This window comes from Athene cunicularia, assembly GCF_003259725.1.
Source record: "Athene cunicularia isolate RWA chromosome 3 unlocalized genomic scaffold, athCun1 chr3_part1, whole genome shotgun sequence".
Classification (NCBI taxonomy): domain Eukaryota; kingdom Metazoa; phylum Chordata; class Aves; order Strigiformes; family Strigidae; genus Athene; species Athene cunicularia.
In genome coordinates this window covers 48,639,491-48,657,935 of record NW_020799097.1, presented here as the reverse complement: position 1 = coordinate 48,657,935, position 18,445 = coordinate 48,639,491, and the positions used below count along the sequence as shown (strand labels likewise).

Here is an 18,445-nt window from a genome sequence, read left to right as displayed (position 1 = left end):
CCTCGGGGCCGGCCCCCGCGCCCCACGGCGCCGGAGATGGGGCTCCACCTGCCGACCCTCCCCCCCGCAACACACCGCGTTCGGTTCGGGTTTGGGTTGGTTTGGGTTTTTTTGTTTTTTTTAATATTATTAATAATACTAGGGGGTTTCTTTTGTTGCCTCCCCTTTCGACTAAGGTGGGACGGCCCCTGCGGAAAGCGGGAGAGCGGCGGCCGCTGCCCCACGTCCTTGGCTGCGGTGGGCAGGCCCCTTCGCGCTTCGTGGGAAACGCGCGCGAGGCAGTTTTTACTAGAAATCTATTTTACGCGCTATTTTAAGGTCAACATGTACCCGCTTTCGTTCTCCCTCAATTTGACTAGATGGAACATCATAACAAAACGACCCCCTCCGGTTCCAGAACACCCATTAAACCTTATTTAAAGTGTTTACTCCCAAACCTTAACAAATACAGTACTTTACTTGACTAATTTGGGAGTTTCGGAGTTTTGACTTTATCCCTTTCCAGAGTCTCTTTCTAATCAACTCTTTAGAATGAATTAGGAAAAGCATTTCTGTTTCTTCCTTTAAATAAAATCTTCCCCCTCTCCCCAAGTAACAGCAGGGAAGCTCACAAAAGCAGGGCAAGGCAGGCAGCATTTCCAAAACTCGATGCCTCTTTCACAGCGTGGTAAGAAAACAAGCACTGATCTTGCGCAGCACAGTACATAACCAACCGTCCGGGAGCACGCTGGTGATGGAAGGAGGCTCACTATAGCAATCAGCGGACCCTGCACCCAATTTGTTTTCCTCCAATCGAAGTCAGCATGCTGGCTGAAGGAAGGACATCCTGTGATGATGGCATACAATGTCCTGTTTGTTTATTATTAAGAGCATTCCTGCTTCTCATTACAAAACAACCAGTTGCCTTACTTCCTTCAGTGGTCCTGTCTCTTCAGCGACGCGTCCTCGGGCTCAGAGGAACGGTGATGCACAATTCCATTTATAGCCATCTACAGCCCAGTGAGAACACTAGCTGCTTCACTGTGAGGCAACCCTACTACTTTTCCTTTCTCACACGTCTGCAAGCATATTTCTCATCGCTTTCCCGGCACTTTACGTGACAGCTAGTTTCAGATTCTTCTTTTAAACACTCGCGCACTTATATTTTGGGGTGATCTGGGTGTTACGTATTTCTTCACAGGAAAAAGGGAGAAAGAGGGAAAAAAAGGTTTTATGCAACTGGATGCCTGTCTGTCTCTCTGACGGGTGTACACACATCTCTTTCCCTTAACCTGCTCCTCCTCCCTCTGATAAAAAGATGTGTGGAAAGGATTACTTGCCATTTTCGGTCTGCGATGCTGAGAATAGTATATCTGTGTAAAGACCTTCCATATGCGCTAACACAGGAGGGCTCATGGCAGCAGACGTTAAGTAGGGCAACTGCTTGCAAGTGAGTGTCCTGGTTTAACTTCCACCACAGCGTAATTCCACAAGAGAGGTGTCCTGAGCACTGGGCTGAAGGATATACATGTAATTGGATATACCTGGTAAAACCAAGGCACATCCAAAACGAGGTCTAGGAAGGCTCTGAAGTAGGAAGAACCATTCATTAAAGGAGAGAAATCCGGCCTACTTGATTGGGTTAATTAACTGATGCTGAGTCACACCGCATAGAACAGAAAAACAATGTAGTCATACTGAAGGTGATTATTTTACCGAAAAATAGTCTCACTCTGAGAGGCAGCTGTTTCAGAGCTTTTCACTTCCCTGTTAGCTTAAAAAAAAAAAAAAAAAAAAAAAGGGGGTGGTGGTGTAGAAAAAAGGGTTGATGTGTTTCCTTCAGGGGCTGATCTTCTTAATGTGAAGGAGAGAAGGAAAAAAGCAAATCTGCCTTTCAAGGAACTGAGAACGCTTTTGGGCTGGAGAAGAAGAGGAAGCAGAGATTAGATCAGATCAGATGAAGTGAAATATTCGTCAGGACAACAGGAGGATGCCAATATCCCAGGTCAGTGCAGCTCTCTCCTGGGAGCCTGGGGAGGCAAGTATAGCCTGTGAAGCCTACGGACTTCAAATAACTCCGTGGCACACTCTGAGGCTATCCTGAAATTAGCTCCAGGTGTCTCAGCAAAGCTGAGCCCAGAACTACTGCAGCACAGGAGAAAGGATTTTGCTGGTGTGCAGGTCTATCCTAACACTGTCTGATCTGAAATAAAACTTAAGTTTATCAAGACAGAAGAGACAGAAACAAATTGTTAAGAATGTGTCCTAAAGTAAGAATAATCACAAAGGAAACTCTGCCATTAAAGAAATATATAGACTGACCTTCTGACCTTCCTCCTTAATAGAGAAACATAAAAAGACGCCCTGTTCAACCAGAAGTTTTCTGCTCTTTTATAGAAATCTTTCATACCAGTAGCTGCTATTGTCTGGAATGTGCAATTTCAAAATGTTGTTCATTTCAAAAAGAACATTTTTAGTCATATTTTCATTTTTTCCTTCTCACTCATAGAAAACCTCAATTACTGTATTAATCAGCATTTCTCAGGCAGCTCTCTCTGCAGCAGCTTTCAGCCTGGCAACAAATCATGAATGGCCCTAACAGCTCTGATCTCAGAAATCCCCATCCATTTCCTTTGATGCTATCACCACTTCAGCTCAACAACAAGCCTGCGCAACTCAGCCTCAGCTGCTGCTGCTGCTGTTCTCCCTGCGCCTGCTGTAATTGTAAGGGGAAGAAGTAGGGAAGGGAGCTGGCTCTAATAGTTAATAGTTGAAACTTCTTTAGAAAGTTGGAGGAGAGATAAAATGCACACAAGAGATTAAAGCAGAGTCTCATTTTCACATCCTCCCCTTCCCCTTACTCAAACAAGGTCAGTGGCAGATTGACCACATCAAGAGTAACTACCAGACCCACCCCCATTTCCCACTTCCTGCATGTAGGCATCCTTGTGCTGGTAAACATTTGGGGACCAGTTGTGGTCATTACTCGGAGAAGGTACATGATGTAGTTGCACGACTGCACATCTTTTAAAAGCCAACTGAGAAATCAAACTCAAAGAAGAACTTGCTTTCAAGTTCTGCTGAGATACACTCGTGTTTTGGGGCCATGTTTCTGAAAACGTGGTTGCTGTCAGATTCAAGGGAGAGAGACCCAGCACGCTCTAGTGACTGCAACAGGAAAAGTTACAGCCTTCTTCTCACAGACTGGCCTGACCTTTGCAAAACACAGCCTATAGGCTTCAGATACCATCTCAGAGGCTTTGTATGCCCTAGACAACTTTAGCATAGTATTGCCTATAAGGAGAGAAATTAAAATTGCACTTGAATCTACATGAAGGTTTTTGCAAGGGCTTTTGGGGTAGTGTATGTTGTAGCCAGGAGGCTTTTGAATTAACACGTGCAACTTTCAGGGACTGCCTTTAATTACAGAGAACCCTGGTCATTGCCTCGTAACACTTCCAAATGCCTTTACATTTATTTTTGTCTCAGCTGTGCAATACCCAGAGCCGATCTCTTGGCTGCACTCTCGGCTGTTACTTAGTGCAAGCCTTAACATCTCTTGACTTCTGTTGTTTCAACCTCTCAAGAAATTTTCCTTAAAAAGATAAAAAAAAGAGTTAAACTAAAACAACCATACCCCTTTTTGTTTCCAGCTAGGCCTTATTAAAATACTGCTCAGATGACTTATGAATAAGCCCAAACAACCCTCCTCCAATGGAAAAAACATTCTTGCAGCACACAGAAGCGAGAACTAAGCTTCAGCCATTTCCTCTTGTTGAGCTCGAGTTTGAGAAGGAGCCGAGGCTGTCTGGGCCTGCTATCAGAAGAGCGAGAAGCCACTGTGAGAAGGTGGACTTCTCTTTGCTGTGAACACAGCTGAAGAGCAAAGACAAAACAGTCTGAAGCCGCTCACTCTCTCTTTCCCAGGAAGCAAGCTGGGGTGAAGGTATTGAGAAAGCAGCAGCATAGGCTTTGTCACTGCACTTCTCTTCATTGTGGGAAAAGGCAGCAGACTGGACTTCATTGTGGGAAAAGGCAGCAGAGTCTGGACTAAACATGAAGAGCCACCTCCTTGTTCCTTATGAGAAGGGAAATGCCTCACAGCATAGACCACAGATGTTCCCCTCTTGGTTACCATCAGCCTTCCCATCACATTTCTGAGTGACAGTGGTCTTGGGAAAGGCAGGGATGACAGCCAGGAGCCCATACAACAACTCTTGTATTATCTTTGCGTGTTTCTACCAGCCCAAGTTTATATTGGACAATAAAACCTGAGCACAAAAATCAACCTTCCACATCCCAAACATGGGCTTTTTAATATTCTGTCCATAGCAACCGAGTCTCAGGAAAAATGAATGAAAACAAACCAACCCATTCCAACCACTTTTCAAACTTCCTGGTGACAGAAACCTGAAAAAAGGGTGTGCTCTGGGAAATTTTCCTTTAAAACAGGCTGATTTCCAGGCTGTTACAGATGAGGAATGGGATGCTATACATTTATTAGAAGGCTCACTCCTGCGAATAGTTCAAAGACATCATCTCCGCAACAAGCTCACAACAATCTGAAATAACAAAGCCACATCAGAACTAATTGCATTCATTCAACTTCCGTTTCTCTTCCCAACTTGGCAGTCATGACACTTTTTGGCATATTCTTTCCTCAACCTGCCTGGTAAGACACAGTGATATGAAGCACCGGGAAACTTCAGACTCTGTTCCTGCACAATTCCATTTTCATTTCAGATACTCTTCAGGCTGCCCAATCTCATGGAGCTGATGAACACAGCAGAAGGAGGGGGAGATCCATGGGTGGAACCAAGCCACTTTTCTCAGACAAAGAACTGGCCATGGAGTGCATTTCAAAACAGATTAACCAAAACAACAGCTACACACCATGACAAAGCACATATGGTGGAAACGAAAATATTTACCCACAGATTATCACAGATCCAGCAATGCGACTACCGTGCATCTAGGACTAAAGGATTTGAAATAGTGACTGCATGTTTAATGCTGACTAGGGAATCTGGCAGGAGTGGACTGAAGGACCACTTTTTAAGCTTCTAAGAGTACAGTTGTCATTTCTTCACCTTTCCTACCCCAGGGTGGTGAAATAACAGTCTTTTCATACCTGTGTGTTGGCTGGGGGAGGGAAGAATTCCTCCGCTATTAAACACAACTTCTCATTAAATAGTTGACACCTTATCCTTCTTTAAATGTTGTAATGTTTACTTTGCAAAACCCAGGAAAGCTTTTAAAACAAAGATAGCAGAGGGATTCTTAAGCCGGGTGTCCTTGCTTATCTGCTCTTTATCAACCAGCTATTGTTCCTGGAGGAGCTCGTTGGGGAAGGTGGAGCAAAGGGGGTTAATGTTCAATAGGTATCTATCAGTTCCCCTGAAGGAATAGGGCTGCTGACAGAAGAGCAACACTGGGCTCTCAGCTACTTCCTGCAGAATGTGACAAACCAGAGAGAAAAAAAGATAAGAGGAGGACTGAAGCTACTTTTTTTTTTTTCCTCTGTGTGTCCGTCCCCGTCCCCCCCCCCCTCCCCTTTCCCTCTCCCAAAACAACTAGTTTTAAGAAAGACATTGTCCTTAGGAGAGATAATCCCACAATAGAGAGTCCATTAGAGGTATTAAAGCATTGGCAGCGCCTGATCTACAAGAAGGGCTCTGTCCTGACAATAGACAATTAAAGCTGATAAATCTGCACTACTTGTTGCCGTTCTAATTCCTCGTAATTGTATGCTACTTGTCCCTGCCTCCTGCGTCCAGGGATGAAGCATGCTTCTTTAATCTCCAGAGTACCTGACCTAGTTCCTATGTGGTCTTTTCAGGACCTGTTTTCTTCCCATCTGGACTTCTTCCCTCCCACTCTCCTTTCTTGCTTCCCTCCCCTAAGCATTAAGAAGGGGTTACGATAGAGGGCACAGAAAACACCAGAGCACAGCACCCGGATCAATAATTCTGGAGCCCCAGACAATGCACTAATCTGCAATAACAGCTAATCATGGTCAATTTGGCACACCAGTGATTAAACTGTACTTTTCATTAGGCTCAACAAGTAGAGCAGACGCACACTGACAATTCAAATTGCCCTATCAGTAAGAGCTGCCAAACACGTGTGCGCTTCTGTGTTTGTAGCTGCTGCATCACTAGTCTCGCCAGACTAGGCGCTTTGTGGGGGCTTATCTTTTTTCTTTTGGCGTTTTACAGACTGGGACTCTTAGCAGGGTTTTCTATAAAAAGCAAGTCCCTGCCTCACTTTACTAACATAAATTCTCCTAGTTAAAGGGCTCAGTGGGTGAAATTGTGATGTGATGCGCTGTGCAGGATGCTGAAAAACGATTGTCAAAATTACATGTTCCCTCCTGGTGCTGACAAGATTCTTGGTTTTAATTTACATCTCTCAGATATTTGGTGTTTTTCTCAAATTTCATTTTTTCTTTTTTTTTTTTTGAAGAAAGCTTGGAAGCCTGCTGGTGACAGACCAGAAGCATAAAAATGTGCATCACAGGACTTAAAAGATGGAAACCAAGAAAAAAATTACCTTAGATCTATTTATTTTTAAAACCAAACTTTTAGCCAACCTCACAAAACATTTGGAGACTGAAGAATGGTTTAGATTTTCTTTTTTCACCCCTGAACTTGTGAACAAGCCACTACTGTGTCCACCTTAGAAATCTACAGTTACTAACCCTTACATGGCATTTTGATAGTGACCTTCCTGTCACCCTCATAGAACAATTTCTTCTGGTTAGAATCGTACCTAGCGGACCCTTTTGGCAAATTGCCCTGCAAGCCTCACCCAATAGTTTACCACAATCTTTCTCTAAAGCACAGCACCAAATTCCAGGACTCCTTGAGACCGACCTCACACACTCAGGGGTCTCCTTCTGTTTAACTTTAGTTTATCATCTTTGTATTAACTTGAATAAGGGTTAAAACTGCACTCCAAGTTGCTCTTAAAAAAAAAAAAAAAGGAAAGGGGGGAAGAGAGTGTGAGACTGTGGAAGATGTCAAACGAAAGTAGGAAATGTCTATTCTACTATTAATATTAATGAATCCCTAATGCATTTACAACCCACTTGAGGTAAGTCAGTAGAGTTCTCCTTCTGACAGCTATTCCTCATCAAACTACCACTGCTGAAGATGTTGATGCTTTCCCTTTTGCTTTGTAATCTTTAAACCAAGTTTAAATCACACCAAAGCCTACCACAAAATAATGTATTTTATCCTAAGTGAACACAAAGCCCTGGAGGCAGAGGTTTAAAACACCGCAGATGTCCAATTTATCATTTTAAGATAGGAAGCTGCTGCAACAAACAAAACACCTCCTTGAAAGTGGGACAGCAGCAGATTGCGGTACAGAAAGCTCTGGGATCTTTTGTTTTCCTGGAGAGCAACAACGGGGCTTTGCAGAGAAAGACAACAGCCTCCCCTTGCTGAAATCTAAATCAGTTCTTATAGGAAAGCCTGCCAACTGCTAGATGGTAACGAAATATTGCAGATAATTCACTTTTCATGATAAAGTAGGAACAAGCAGGCATGCAGCACCCAGCAGGGGCTCAACTGATAAAACGGTGTCAAACTCAAACCATTTGTCAATTGGGCGGGATGAGAGCAAGCTGAAAGATGGACTCAGGAAGTAGATTTATCTAGTGCGACACATTAACTAGTATAAATACTAAGGAAAAAGTAAACACATTTACCCAGCAGTATCTCCAGCCAGCAAAGAAAAGGCTTCTGAGCCTCAGACCCACACTGGCCACCTAACTCAGCTGTCAGCTACAACAGCAGTAGCATTTTTCTTCCTGTGCAGGGCTGCAATGCCATTCAATTCATGGTGCTAAAAGGTTTTATTAAAAGCGTACATTATAATTAAGCAAAACAAAAGCGTGACTCCTCTGCTGTTCTACTCTCCTCCCTCCACCCAGCAGCCAAAACAATAAAACCACATTGGCAGCAAACAAGTCAGGTAACATACCCCAGAGAAGAGCACGGATTTGTTATATGATCATTTACTTTGCGTCTGGCTGGCTCAAAACTGCCTTATCAGAAACTTGTCCCGGAGACTCCCAAGGCAACAGAGGGGGCTGACAATGCAGGTCAGGCACAATAAGTGGCCAGCAGCGTAATGTGGGGCACACAAACAAACCAGAATAATGCAGGGCAGAAGGACTCTTTCGATGTATGCTTGCCATTGGAAAGTCTAAACAAGTAACACAGTTTGTGGGCAGCACGTCTGCTGCAGTCACCAGGAGGAAGGAAAACGCTTCAAAGGGATTTAGGATACCAACTCGCAACTATATGCATGCACCTTGTCCTGGCAACCCATAATATCAAAGGATGGCACATCACATTGTTAAACCATTCTAACGGTCTAACACAAAACTCAAAAATTAACAGCAAAGTAAGTAATCTGGATCATGCCTGCCCCCCGAAGGAGTTAATTCATAAAGCCAAATACAGCACAGTTCTTTGTTCAGCTGTACCTTCATGTGTCCACACAGCACAGGTTCCCCACCTCCAGCTCATGCATCTCAGGATTTTAGTCCATATGGAAAGTCTGTCATTCACTCTCACACCCTTACCCACACGCACGCATGCTCAAACACCCGTACACACACACCACACCCGCGCTCTCGCTCCCCAACACACACTGCCTGGAACCGCTCCGAGGATTTTAGGATTTCCTCTTGCTAGCAAATTCCTCCCTCCCCTTGCATCCACTCCACCCCGTTCTGTAATTAGGCTTAACAAGAGCAATTAACAAAACAAACTCCTCTCCGCCTGGTGGCCTGATAATTCTGATTGTCATAATGTATTAAGATGTGTAAGCCAGTTTAAAATAAAGGTAAATTACAACATTGCACAAGAGTAATTTTGCACCTATTTTTACTGCTTTTATCACAGGGATAACGAACATTCAGCCACGCCTTTAATTTAAAACACAACCCCCAAAACTTGCATCTGAACAGCAGAACTCAAAAGCGTCTCTTTTGGACCAATGAGACTATTTTGTTTTTTTACTAGTTTATTAGAGTGCAGCTCCCTCCTCCTAGGCACAGCAAACTCCATAGAAATGTATTTTTATTTTTGGAATTACTTTGTGACCCTAAAAATCTAAGATGTAAAATCAAGTTTAAATACATCTTCTGGCTTTACAGACGTCCATGAATAAGTAAATCGTAGTTGTTCCTTTTGCCCTGCCTGGTGTCTAATGGCATGACACAGGAGACCAAAGTCTCAAATTTTTTCTGATGGTTTCTCCATCCACTTTCAGATCACTTTCCTTCAGCAATCAAATCACAGAAATTTAGTGTCAGAATCATCAAAAAACCAACAACTGAGGAGTAATTGATTTCAGGTGGTCAGTGGAGAAACTCTGATGTCCTTTGATTTCAGTGAGCTATGGGTCCAACCCACACAGAAAATTTACACACAGCCTGGATTCAACTGGAAAACATCTAGTTCTTGTCCTGCTTATACACTCTGTGAGTGTGTAATTAAAACTGTCAACATAAAATTACTAAACATATCAAAATCACAAGCACATAGAAAATTCACGAGCAGAAGAGAAGACCAGAAAATAAAACCAATTCGGTATATGACACATATTTGAGTTCATATGAACTGAAAAAACATTCTGCTCTCTCAAATATGTATAACCTGATTCACAATACCATCTGCCAACTAACCACAAACAATTAAAAAAAAAAAAAAAAGGAAAAAAAAAAAAAAGCTGGTGTATTGCTGGAATCCTGCAGTTTCTGACAAGCTAGATGTGTTTTTCTAAGTCAATGATTTCATCTCTGCTGGGTGTCAACATTTGCACAAGAATAATTTTGGGGGTCAGAAAGACATTAGCAAATGAGATTTCAAAAGGTTTCATAAGAGCACAGATTGCTCAAACACAGGGAAAGGAGGGTTTCAGCTTCCAGAAGTTCACTCTTCTGCTTCTTCATTCCTCCTTCCCTGAAGCTGAGTCAAAGTTCTGTAAAAATCTACAGCAAACCATCAGATTTGCAAGAAAACAGCCTCACATAAAAAGCCACATGCTTTGCAGTGAGACAAATGCTCCAAAATGACTGAAAGTAGAGACTGTTATGGTGCAAGATCAGGCACTCTTTCAAATGGTGAGAGATGCCAGGTGTAGAACTGCATACAGAAACTCAGCTCTGCACTCCTGGCATATGATGCACCATCTTTTTTTTACACCAGATCTCTTCCTTGTTCAGTGTTTAGAAAGAAGAGTGCTGACAAAAAAGTCATTCTTCCATATATCTTCTTTCTCTCTAAAAGGCCCAGTGTCTTACTTTTATCACAGACCACTGAAATGGAAGACAAACCAATTTTGTCTTGTATTTTTCTACTTTGCTCTTCACAACAGCAACACTTGAATTGCTCACCAATATCAAATAGTGACTAATCTTATTTCCACAATACCTCCCCCATATGCTGATGAAGGTATTATTGCTATTCTCACTCTGCAGAAGGGGTATGGAGACACAGTGACATCAGCATCAATATTGTACATTAATTTTGGGATGCAGAGCAACCAATTTACTCAGCATGGCGTACTATTCTCTATGTTCAAAGCATTTTTCTTCCTGGCATCTGTGATGGCTCTGTATTTTGCAGGGCTTCACATCAGGCACCCAGGAAGATGTCAAAATTAATGACCACACGCAAAATGCTTTGCTGAGGTGAACTGGCATGAATCTTCAGAAACATGGGCAGAAATAATACCTGGTTCCTCAGAGCAAAGCTCACCTGTCCTGAGAAAAGCGACGCTTCCTCCTACCATGGCCCTTTTACTTCCTTACGCTGCAGCGAATGAGATGGCGGGAAGAGGTGTGTTAAAGATAACATTTTATTACACCACCCCAATTCACCTCCCCTAGCAAGCTTGTCTGATGCCTGAATGAGGCAAGTAAGCAGTAGAAAAAACAGTAATTAAATAAGTAATTAAAGACTGTATCATAACGCATTAAGAAGATCAAATTGGGATTAGGCAAACAACCTAAACTCTGCAGAACTTGAGTTTGCAATTTTAGTAATATTCTTCAACAGGTTTTGTGCTGATTTTTGAAACTGCAGATAGAAAAAGGAGAGATCCCATGACCTGGCATCACACTGATGCCCACACAGATCCTCAGTGGGGCTGGGACATTCTCATATGCCACAGGCAGACCTCTGCAAGGAAGCTAGTGGACCTGGCTCAGAGCAACCATACAGCTGTTTTTGGCAAGGTCAGCGCAAACATTGGAAGGGACAGGACACTTCTGCTGGTGAGTTTTTCCAGGTGATGTGCTGGAAGCAGAGGAATGTGCTTTCAGGCGTCTTGGTTTCATGACAGGTTTGGTGTGGAGTTTGTTCCTCCTCTCCTTTCTTTCTCTTTCAGCCCATCTTCCAGACCTTGTCTCAGACTTCTGATCGGTTTCCTTGCCCAGCAAGTCCTCAACTTGTTCCTCCTGACCCCTCTTACAGTTTCCCTTTTCAGTCACTCCCATATGCAGGCTCCATGAAGCCAGTCTCAGTCCCTCCTGGTTCCTCATCTGCACTGCACTTCTTTCCCCTCTTGATCTAAGCAAACACTCTCCATCCCCATGTGCCCCTTCCTGCTCACTAGCAGGCCTGGCCTCCACTGCCTGAACAGCAGCCTGATGTAGTCAAGTCTCCAGGCATCTCCTGGTGTTCCTCTGCAGGCACGTAGCGGTGAGCTCAGTTCACACATTGAGCAGACATGGTGTCAAGCCAACTGGAAGTCCTGTGACTATGTTAGTATGGCACTGAGCCCGAGCTAATAAGCCCTGGTGAGAAGCCGGATATATTAGCTTGGGCTTAGCACCATGCTAATGCAGTCAGGCAGCTTTTGGATCAGAGCTGGCTTACATCCCACCTGCTTTTAACACCAAGCTTGCTTGTCTTCGTCTACAATAACCCATAAAGATAAATCCCTCAGTCTTGTACCAACCTTACTCTCAGTTTCCCTCCTCCCTGACACTGCTGATCTCCAGGCACAGTCTCTCCTCCTTCACAATCCCCTCAGGTTCTGCTCTTGTCCATAGGCTTTTAAAAACAACTCCTTTTGATGACTCTCTGGCCTCAGGACAGTTTTCAGTAAGCATGCATTGAGCAGGCACTCTTTTGCTCTCAGTTCAGGCCCTCAGTTCTTGACTCAACAGTGTTCACTCACTGAAGTGAGCCATGATGCCCTTCTACAGCTCCTGTGGGGGCTGCTCTGCTAGTGGTCTAGGTTGGCTTCAAGCTCAAAAGCGTTTCTCCTGGGCGTGGGAATCAGGGATGGAGATGGGGGTAGGACTGGTGTGTGTCCTGGTCTTCCTCTGACAAGACACTCAATGTTAAGTGAAGCACATGTGCAGATCCAGGAACTGAGAAGTCCTCCTGGCAGAGGGATGGTATTCAAGCATCCCTGACAACAGTGGCCACCACCCTCCCCTACCACATATGGTGTCCTTTCTCAGGCCACTGAACCTCTCATTCAAACTTCTACTCCAAAAAATGGGGGCTGTCATGGAGGAGATTACTTTTCAAAAGGAAAGTCATCCCACTCTTAATGTTAGCAACACAGTTTTTGACATGACCAAGTCATTGGAAATGGCAGAATAGATTTTTGGGAAAAATACAGCCTGATGAAAGTAAAATGTGAGAAACAAGTGAGTCACACATTTAGTATTTGGTAGATTTATCAGCACTTAAAAGTGGGATCTCCTAATGCAAATGGTCTGTCTGTCTTAGCAACAGGTCATGCTACCAGCTCCGTTCATACTAAAGATCAGTTTCCTGAGATTAATTTTAGGGTGATGTTATTGAACATTCTCCTTTGTAGATGAGATGATTACCATCACACATAAATTACATACAAAACATGTATAGATTTAAACCCTATTTCCTTGGCGTGATATTCCTCTTTCAGTGGCTCAGGCCAATGCACTGGAATTGTATTAACTATACAGTATAGTAAGGTTTGATAAAGACAGAGAGGATGTTCCTGTTCCAACAGGTTTACATAAAGTGCCACTTTTCATATACTAAATCCTAAAGGGCAAGAGAGACGACAAAAATGCTGATGCTACTATTTTTCATCACTGTTAAGATTTTAAAAATAAACAAGTGACTATCTAATTGCAGTAGTTTGCTGTAATAAAACAAGATCCTTAAGTGACTAATCTCACCACCAAATAGTAATAATAATAATAATTTTTAAATAGTTTTGAAAGATTAATTTGCACCAGTCTGTCCTAGCATACCCCTCATCTAAAATTATTAGCACTACGTGCACAAAAATCAGGCAACAGGGAGTAAGGGAAGCTTGCAATCAGACCTAATGTCTTCCCTTCCTCTCAGCCCCCAGTACAGGACAGCCACTTCCTTTCTACAAACGCTTCGCTCAGATCTGTACACAAGACAGGCCACATCTTCCGGGGAGGCTCAAAGCCTTTGCAGACACACAGTTGCCTTCAAAGCATCACTGGAAATCTGTGTGGGAAGACTCCAAAATATTAAAACCATCCTATACTCTTCTCTTCTAAGCCAACAACAAACCCCCTCTGAACTTATCTATCACTTCTCTGTTCAGTTTATTCTGGGCTGCAGAATAAACTTTCTGACTACTGCAGAGATGCACAAATACATAAGCTGCACCACATGTGTAAAAGAAAACAATAGAGAAAATCTGTATGTCCTTTCTAGAAAGACAGTTCTCTTCCAGAACATTAAAATTATGCATAAGCTTCTCCTCTATTACCAAAAGTAGGTAAAAAGTGGTGTGAAAATATTGTGCTTCAAAATGTAGTTTATCTGTCCTAAATCAGAACTGACTGACTTACCTTCTGGATTAACACTCCATTACCACCTTGCCTGATTCTCTTCTCCCAAAGATAACCGCTTGCCCTCTAGCAGATTCACAAGTTATTTAAGCCATGATCTTCAGTCTTAAGAAATCCCCAACTGAAAGTTTGCTACGGCACTGGTAACCACAGCTCAGCAGCAAGCAGGTCGCGACACTGCTCTTCCTCGCACAGTGCTCAGGCAGTCAGCCCATGCTTGCTGACTATAGACTAAAGATTGTCATGTTTTCTTAGTTTCCCCTCTTCTAACCTGAGAGCTACCTTGTGCAGCAGGATGACTTTCAGAGACACATCCTTTGTACCCTCTCCTTGCTGCCAGATGTCCTCTGCAACTAGTTCATGGCTTTCGTTTTGTATTTCACAATAGCTTAACAATTTTGGTGAAAATTCACCGACTACTACTGCTGCTGAGAAAAGTATGTATTATTCTTAAAGAAGGTGGATCTGATCTCAGCTAGATCCTCTGAATTTCTCCCATTTCACATTACTTTTTGACTGTCAAAGCCGAACTTTTGCCAGTCCTATGCATAGATAAACGGATCCCTCTGAAATATGGTCAAGCTGACAAGGTGTGGTGTAGTACGACTGAGATGCTATTTCCTTGAAATACCTGGCATGTTTGCAGTGTGCTAGGACACCATAAGAGCGTAAATTATCACAATTCACTTTGCAGAGAGAAGAGTGCTCTAACAGACCTTCGGAGGCTCATGATCAGTTCCTGAGGATGGATGCCGTAACCCCACAAATAACAGCAAGTCTGGGTAAATTGGTTTAAGTCTAGCGAGGATCTAAAGACAGGTACCAGAAATTCAGTGTATGTGCTGGTTACTGAAACAGACAAGACATATGGAAATATTTTTTTAGATTAATTTACATAAAAACTAGATTTGACTTTTGGATGTACAGTAAATGTGATTTTGCAAATCACCCTGTCAAATAAATGTAAACAAAATCCATCTGCATGCTTATAAACATGTAAAAGTGTTTAAGAAACACAATATGTTTAAAAAAATCAACAATAAGGGTTAGTCCATGCTTCCAATTATATTCTTTCTTCAATTAGTCTTGAAGAAACTAACACCTCTATTAATCATTTCAATTAACTCCACGCACCACATGACATCCGCACCAGCAGCCCATATGTTGCGTTCCAATCACCCAAATATTAAAGCCTTTTTAATTGATTGATCTAAAGAACATTCAACAGGCTCAAGGTGGCAGCCAGCCAGGAAATCCCAAAAGAAGATGACAAAAAGGTGGGGGTGCTAAACCAGCTTCCCAATTTGTTTTTCCTCTTCCTCTAGGGTTCACTAAGTTAATCCAATCACAGCCCATAAAGCCCCTTTTTAATAAAATAAATAAATAGATAAGAGAACACACATGTTGGCTTTCCCCCAGAGAAGCCCCCTCCGCTAAAGCCAGAGAGCCATCCTGTTAAGAAAGTGCCGCATACGAGGGTGCATTTTTTATCCGGCAGAAATATTTAGCTTGGCTGCCCGCCAGGGAATGCTGAAAGAATAGACTGAATTAGGGGATTTACCTTCCACGTGTTTGGCACGCGTCATTAGAGGCTCTGAAGAGCTTGACTCTTTCGCTCTCTCACTCTCTGTTTTTTCTCCCCCCCACCCTCCCACCTCCACCAGAGCTTTGATGCAGAGAATAAAGTATGAGCTATAAGAGCAGCTGATGTGTTGCGTTTCTAAGTGTTGGCACCATGGCTTTTGTTCTGTCCAAGAAAACTGATGCCCAGTTTCTGAAGGTAATTTTTTTTTTTTTTAATTTCAGTCAGGTATGCGGTGGTATGTTCCAAAAGCATTCGCTTTAACGCAGAAAAAAAGCATGGTATTTTTCTTCCTCTCTTTTCCTAAAAAGTTTTTGAAGTTTTCTGTAGACAGATTTAAACATGGTGAAAGTAGCTTAAAAGTAAATTCCTTAAGTGAAACTCCAACCACAGAGTATTTTAGGAGCTCATTTGAAAGGTTAGTTTTGTAACAATAACCCATGAATTCTCTGTCATTTGACTTTTATATGCTGTCATGTGGACTTTCGTTGTTTTAAAAAACACTTCTTTACATAAGTACTTTGGTCCTGCAAATACCTCTTAAGATCTATAACCAAAACACATTAGTTAAGATGGTTGGTCCATACCTCAAGAAACCCATGCATCTTCCCAGAGTTTCTAATTTGAGAAGGCCAAGACGATATTGTAAACTAGTCTTGGCTCCATCTAAACTTAAAGAGAGAAAAAAAAAAGTCCAGCTGAATAAAAGCATGGAGGTCCTTAAACCAACAGTAAATGCAAATGTTTGTCTCTGGCACATATGTCAACCCTGTTTACAGGGCAGAGTTTTGCAGAACAACTCCCAGTGCCACTAACATCCATTCCCCTGAACTGGTGTGGGCACTGGGAGAGCCCTGTTGCAGCTGCCTCTGCCGTACCGTCTCATCACAGTATCAGATAAATATAGGCCCTATTCACACACGGGTTTTATCGGTTTTGATACAAGCAAATCAGTTTAGAAGCTATCTGTTGACATACTTAGTTAAAGCAAGGTTCAAGCAGAGTTTCAGAACTGGTTCCGTCCTCACTTGCAAATAAATCTGGGTTTGACTTTGGTTCAGCTAAACTCATGTCACCAGACGACAGCATGTGATTTTTCATCTCTCCTTCAGTAAACTAGTTGATTGTGCCTTGCATATCAGGAGATCCTGGGAGCTACAGAAAAGCATCTAAAGGGACTGATACTGGCCCCCAATGGAAAATGCAAGACATTAACTCCAACATCAGAAGGGTGCTGAGGACCATCTCCTCACTGAACGTAAAACACCTCAGCTGTAGGGACCTCCTCATGTCTGAAGGGCAGACCCATAGTTTATCACTTCTTAAATAAATCATTCATAATTCATAGCCAGGTTGAAAACCACACAAATAATGAGCTCTCAGTATTACTCAGCGGAAAGTGAGAACTGCAGTTTTCCAACCAAACCTATAAAGGCTGACAAGCTCAGACATGTTTTTGTGATCTCCTTCCTGGACACCACGTTTTAAATTCAGTTTAAAGAAAGCTAGGCAGCCACTTCCCCCCTGTCTTTTAAGTAAAGATGTTAACATCCGTGCTAATAATAAAACCACCCTTCTTTTATCAAAGGCTCCACAGCAATCGCAGAGGCTTTCTTTACATCACAAGGAAAAACTGCAAAAATAAAGCTGTCTAGTTCTGCTGCTAACAGGGCACGTTTGGCTCTATACACTGCACAGATGCTGGCCAGTGGGTGAAGCACTGCTTTATGTTTCCAGTAGAGCATCTTGGCTGCTAAGTGCATCTCCAAACGACTGGCCGAGCAGCACTTGCATGCCAAGCAGTAGGAACTGCAACAGGTAATGCCCCACCGGTTGTTTCCACTTTATCAGAAAATGGAGTAAGTGTTCTGGACTGTCAGTCCCAAATGGGATAATGACTCTGTGGAAAGACTGCAGGTTTAATAGAAAATAATTGCGAATTAAGGTGCGGGTGCTGCAGGCTCACATTCCGTGACAAAGCACCATGGGGCAGCATGTGCTTTTCCATGCTAACTCATCAGTGAAGGCGTTCAGTGTTCCCCACTCCTCCAGCACAGAGCTGCCTTCCTGGAAAATGCCCACCAACACAAAAGGTGCACTTCAGTTATCTCTGGCCTCTGTCATGTACGATCACAGGAATATGAGGGTGTCCATGCCTGTAACTGGGAACTGCCTGCCTGCTTTGACTCGAGTGGTTACAGTGAGGCCAAGCATATCTCAGTATTGTGATTGGTATTTTGAAACTTAGGTCAAATAACAGAGAGCATTGGCCTGACAGTATCAGTTGAGTGGCAAATTGCTTGATGTATTTGTCATCATTGCAAAAAACTTGTGTTTAAACACAGACTGCTATACTTATCATATTTACAGATTAAAAATAGCACCTCTATAAGTGAAATAAAAGAGCTATTTTTTCCCCCTACATCTCCCTCTGTGTTTTTAATTAAAACCACAAACCGACACATGTATCCATCCTTCTTTCTGTTGTAGTTTGGGATTCCTTGCTCAAATACTATACAAATAAAATGAACCTTTATGTGCTAGCGATTCGCAATGCAGTAAATTCTCTTTTCCAAACCTGCCGCCTTCATTAAAATCTTATTTGCTTGGTAATCTCCTTTGATCGCTAAAGTTATAAGAAGCCCCCTCCTCTTCTTTTGATACTATCAGTGTAGCTTTTGACCAGAGAGCGTGATGAATTAAATGTATGACAGATATGACAGGTGAGGAGTGCTTGGAGAGGGCTTAAACAGCAGGGATAAGACAAAGCCCCCATTTAAGAACAAAACCCCTACCCGATGGCTAGCCCGTTAATGACCAACCACTCTATTTGTCCTGGTGGATGAGGAGCAAGCTGATACTACAGACAGAGCTTTGTTAGCCACGGGGCTGTTCTTCAATCAGGCCACACAACCAACTAATTGAAATGCCCAGTTTTCCCCCCCTCAGGATTTGATACACAAGCTAGGGGTTTTGTAGGTATATACTTCTTTTTTTTTCCTCTTATAATGTATTAATTCAGCCAC

General features: G+C 42.7%; 1 protein-coding gene across 4 annotated transcripts in view; it reads right to left on the bottom strand.

The window, feature by feature from the left end:
- PRDM1 (PR/SET domain 1) overlaps nucleotides 1–18,445 on the bottom strand; it is a 62,834-nt gene that overhangs the window by 23,283 nt on the left and 21,106 nt on the right. Inside the window, exon 1 of one of the 4 annotated variants that reach the window (XM_026846087.1) lies at nucleotides 8,477–8,617. The exons of the other annotated variants lie outside the window; for them this stretch is intronic. Within the exon in view, the coding sequence (XP_026701888.1) occupies nucleotides 8,477–8,482 (6 nt within the window). The 5' untranslated portion in view covers nucleotides 8,483–8,617. Of the gene's footprint in view, nucleotides 1–8,476; nucleotides 8,618–18,445 lie in introns of those variants that run through there. 4 annotated transcript variants of the gene reach the window in all.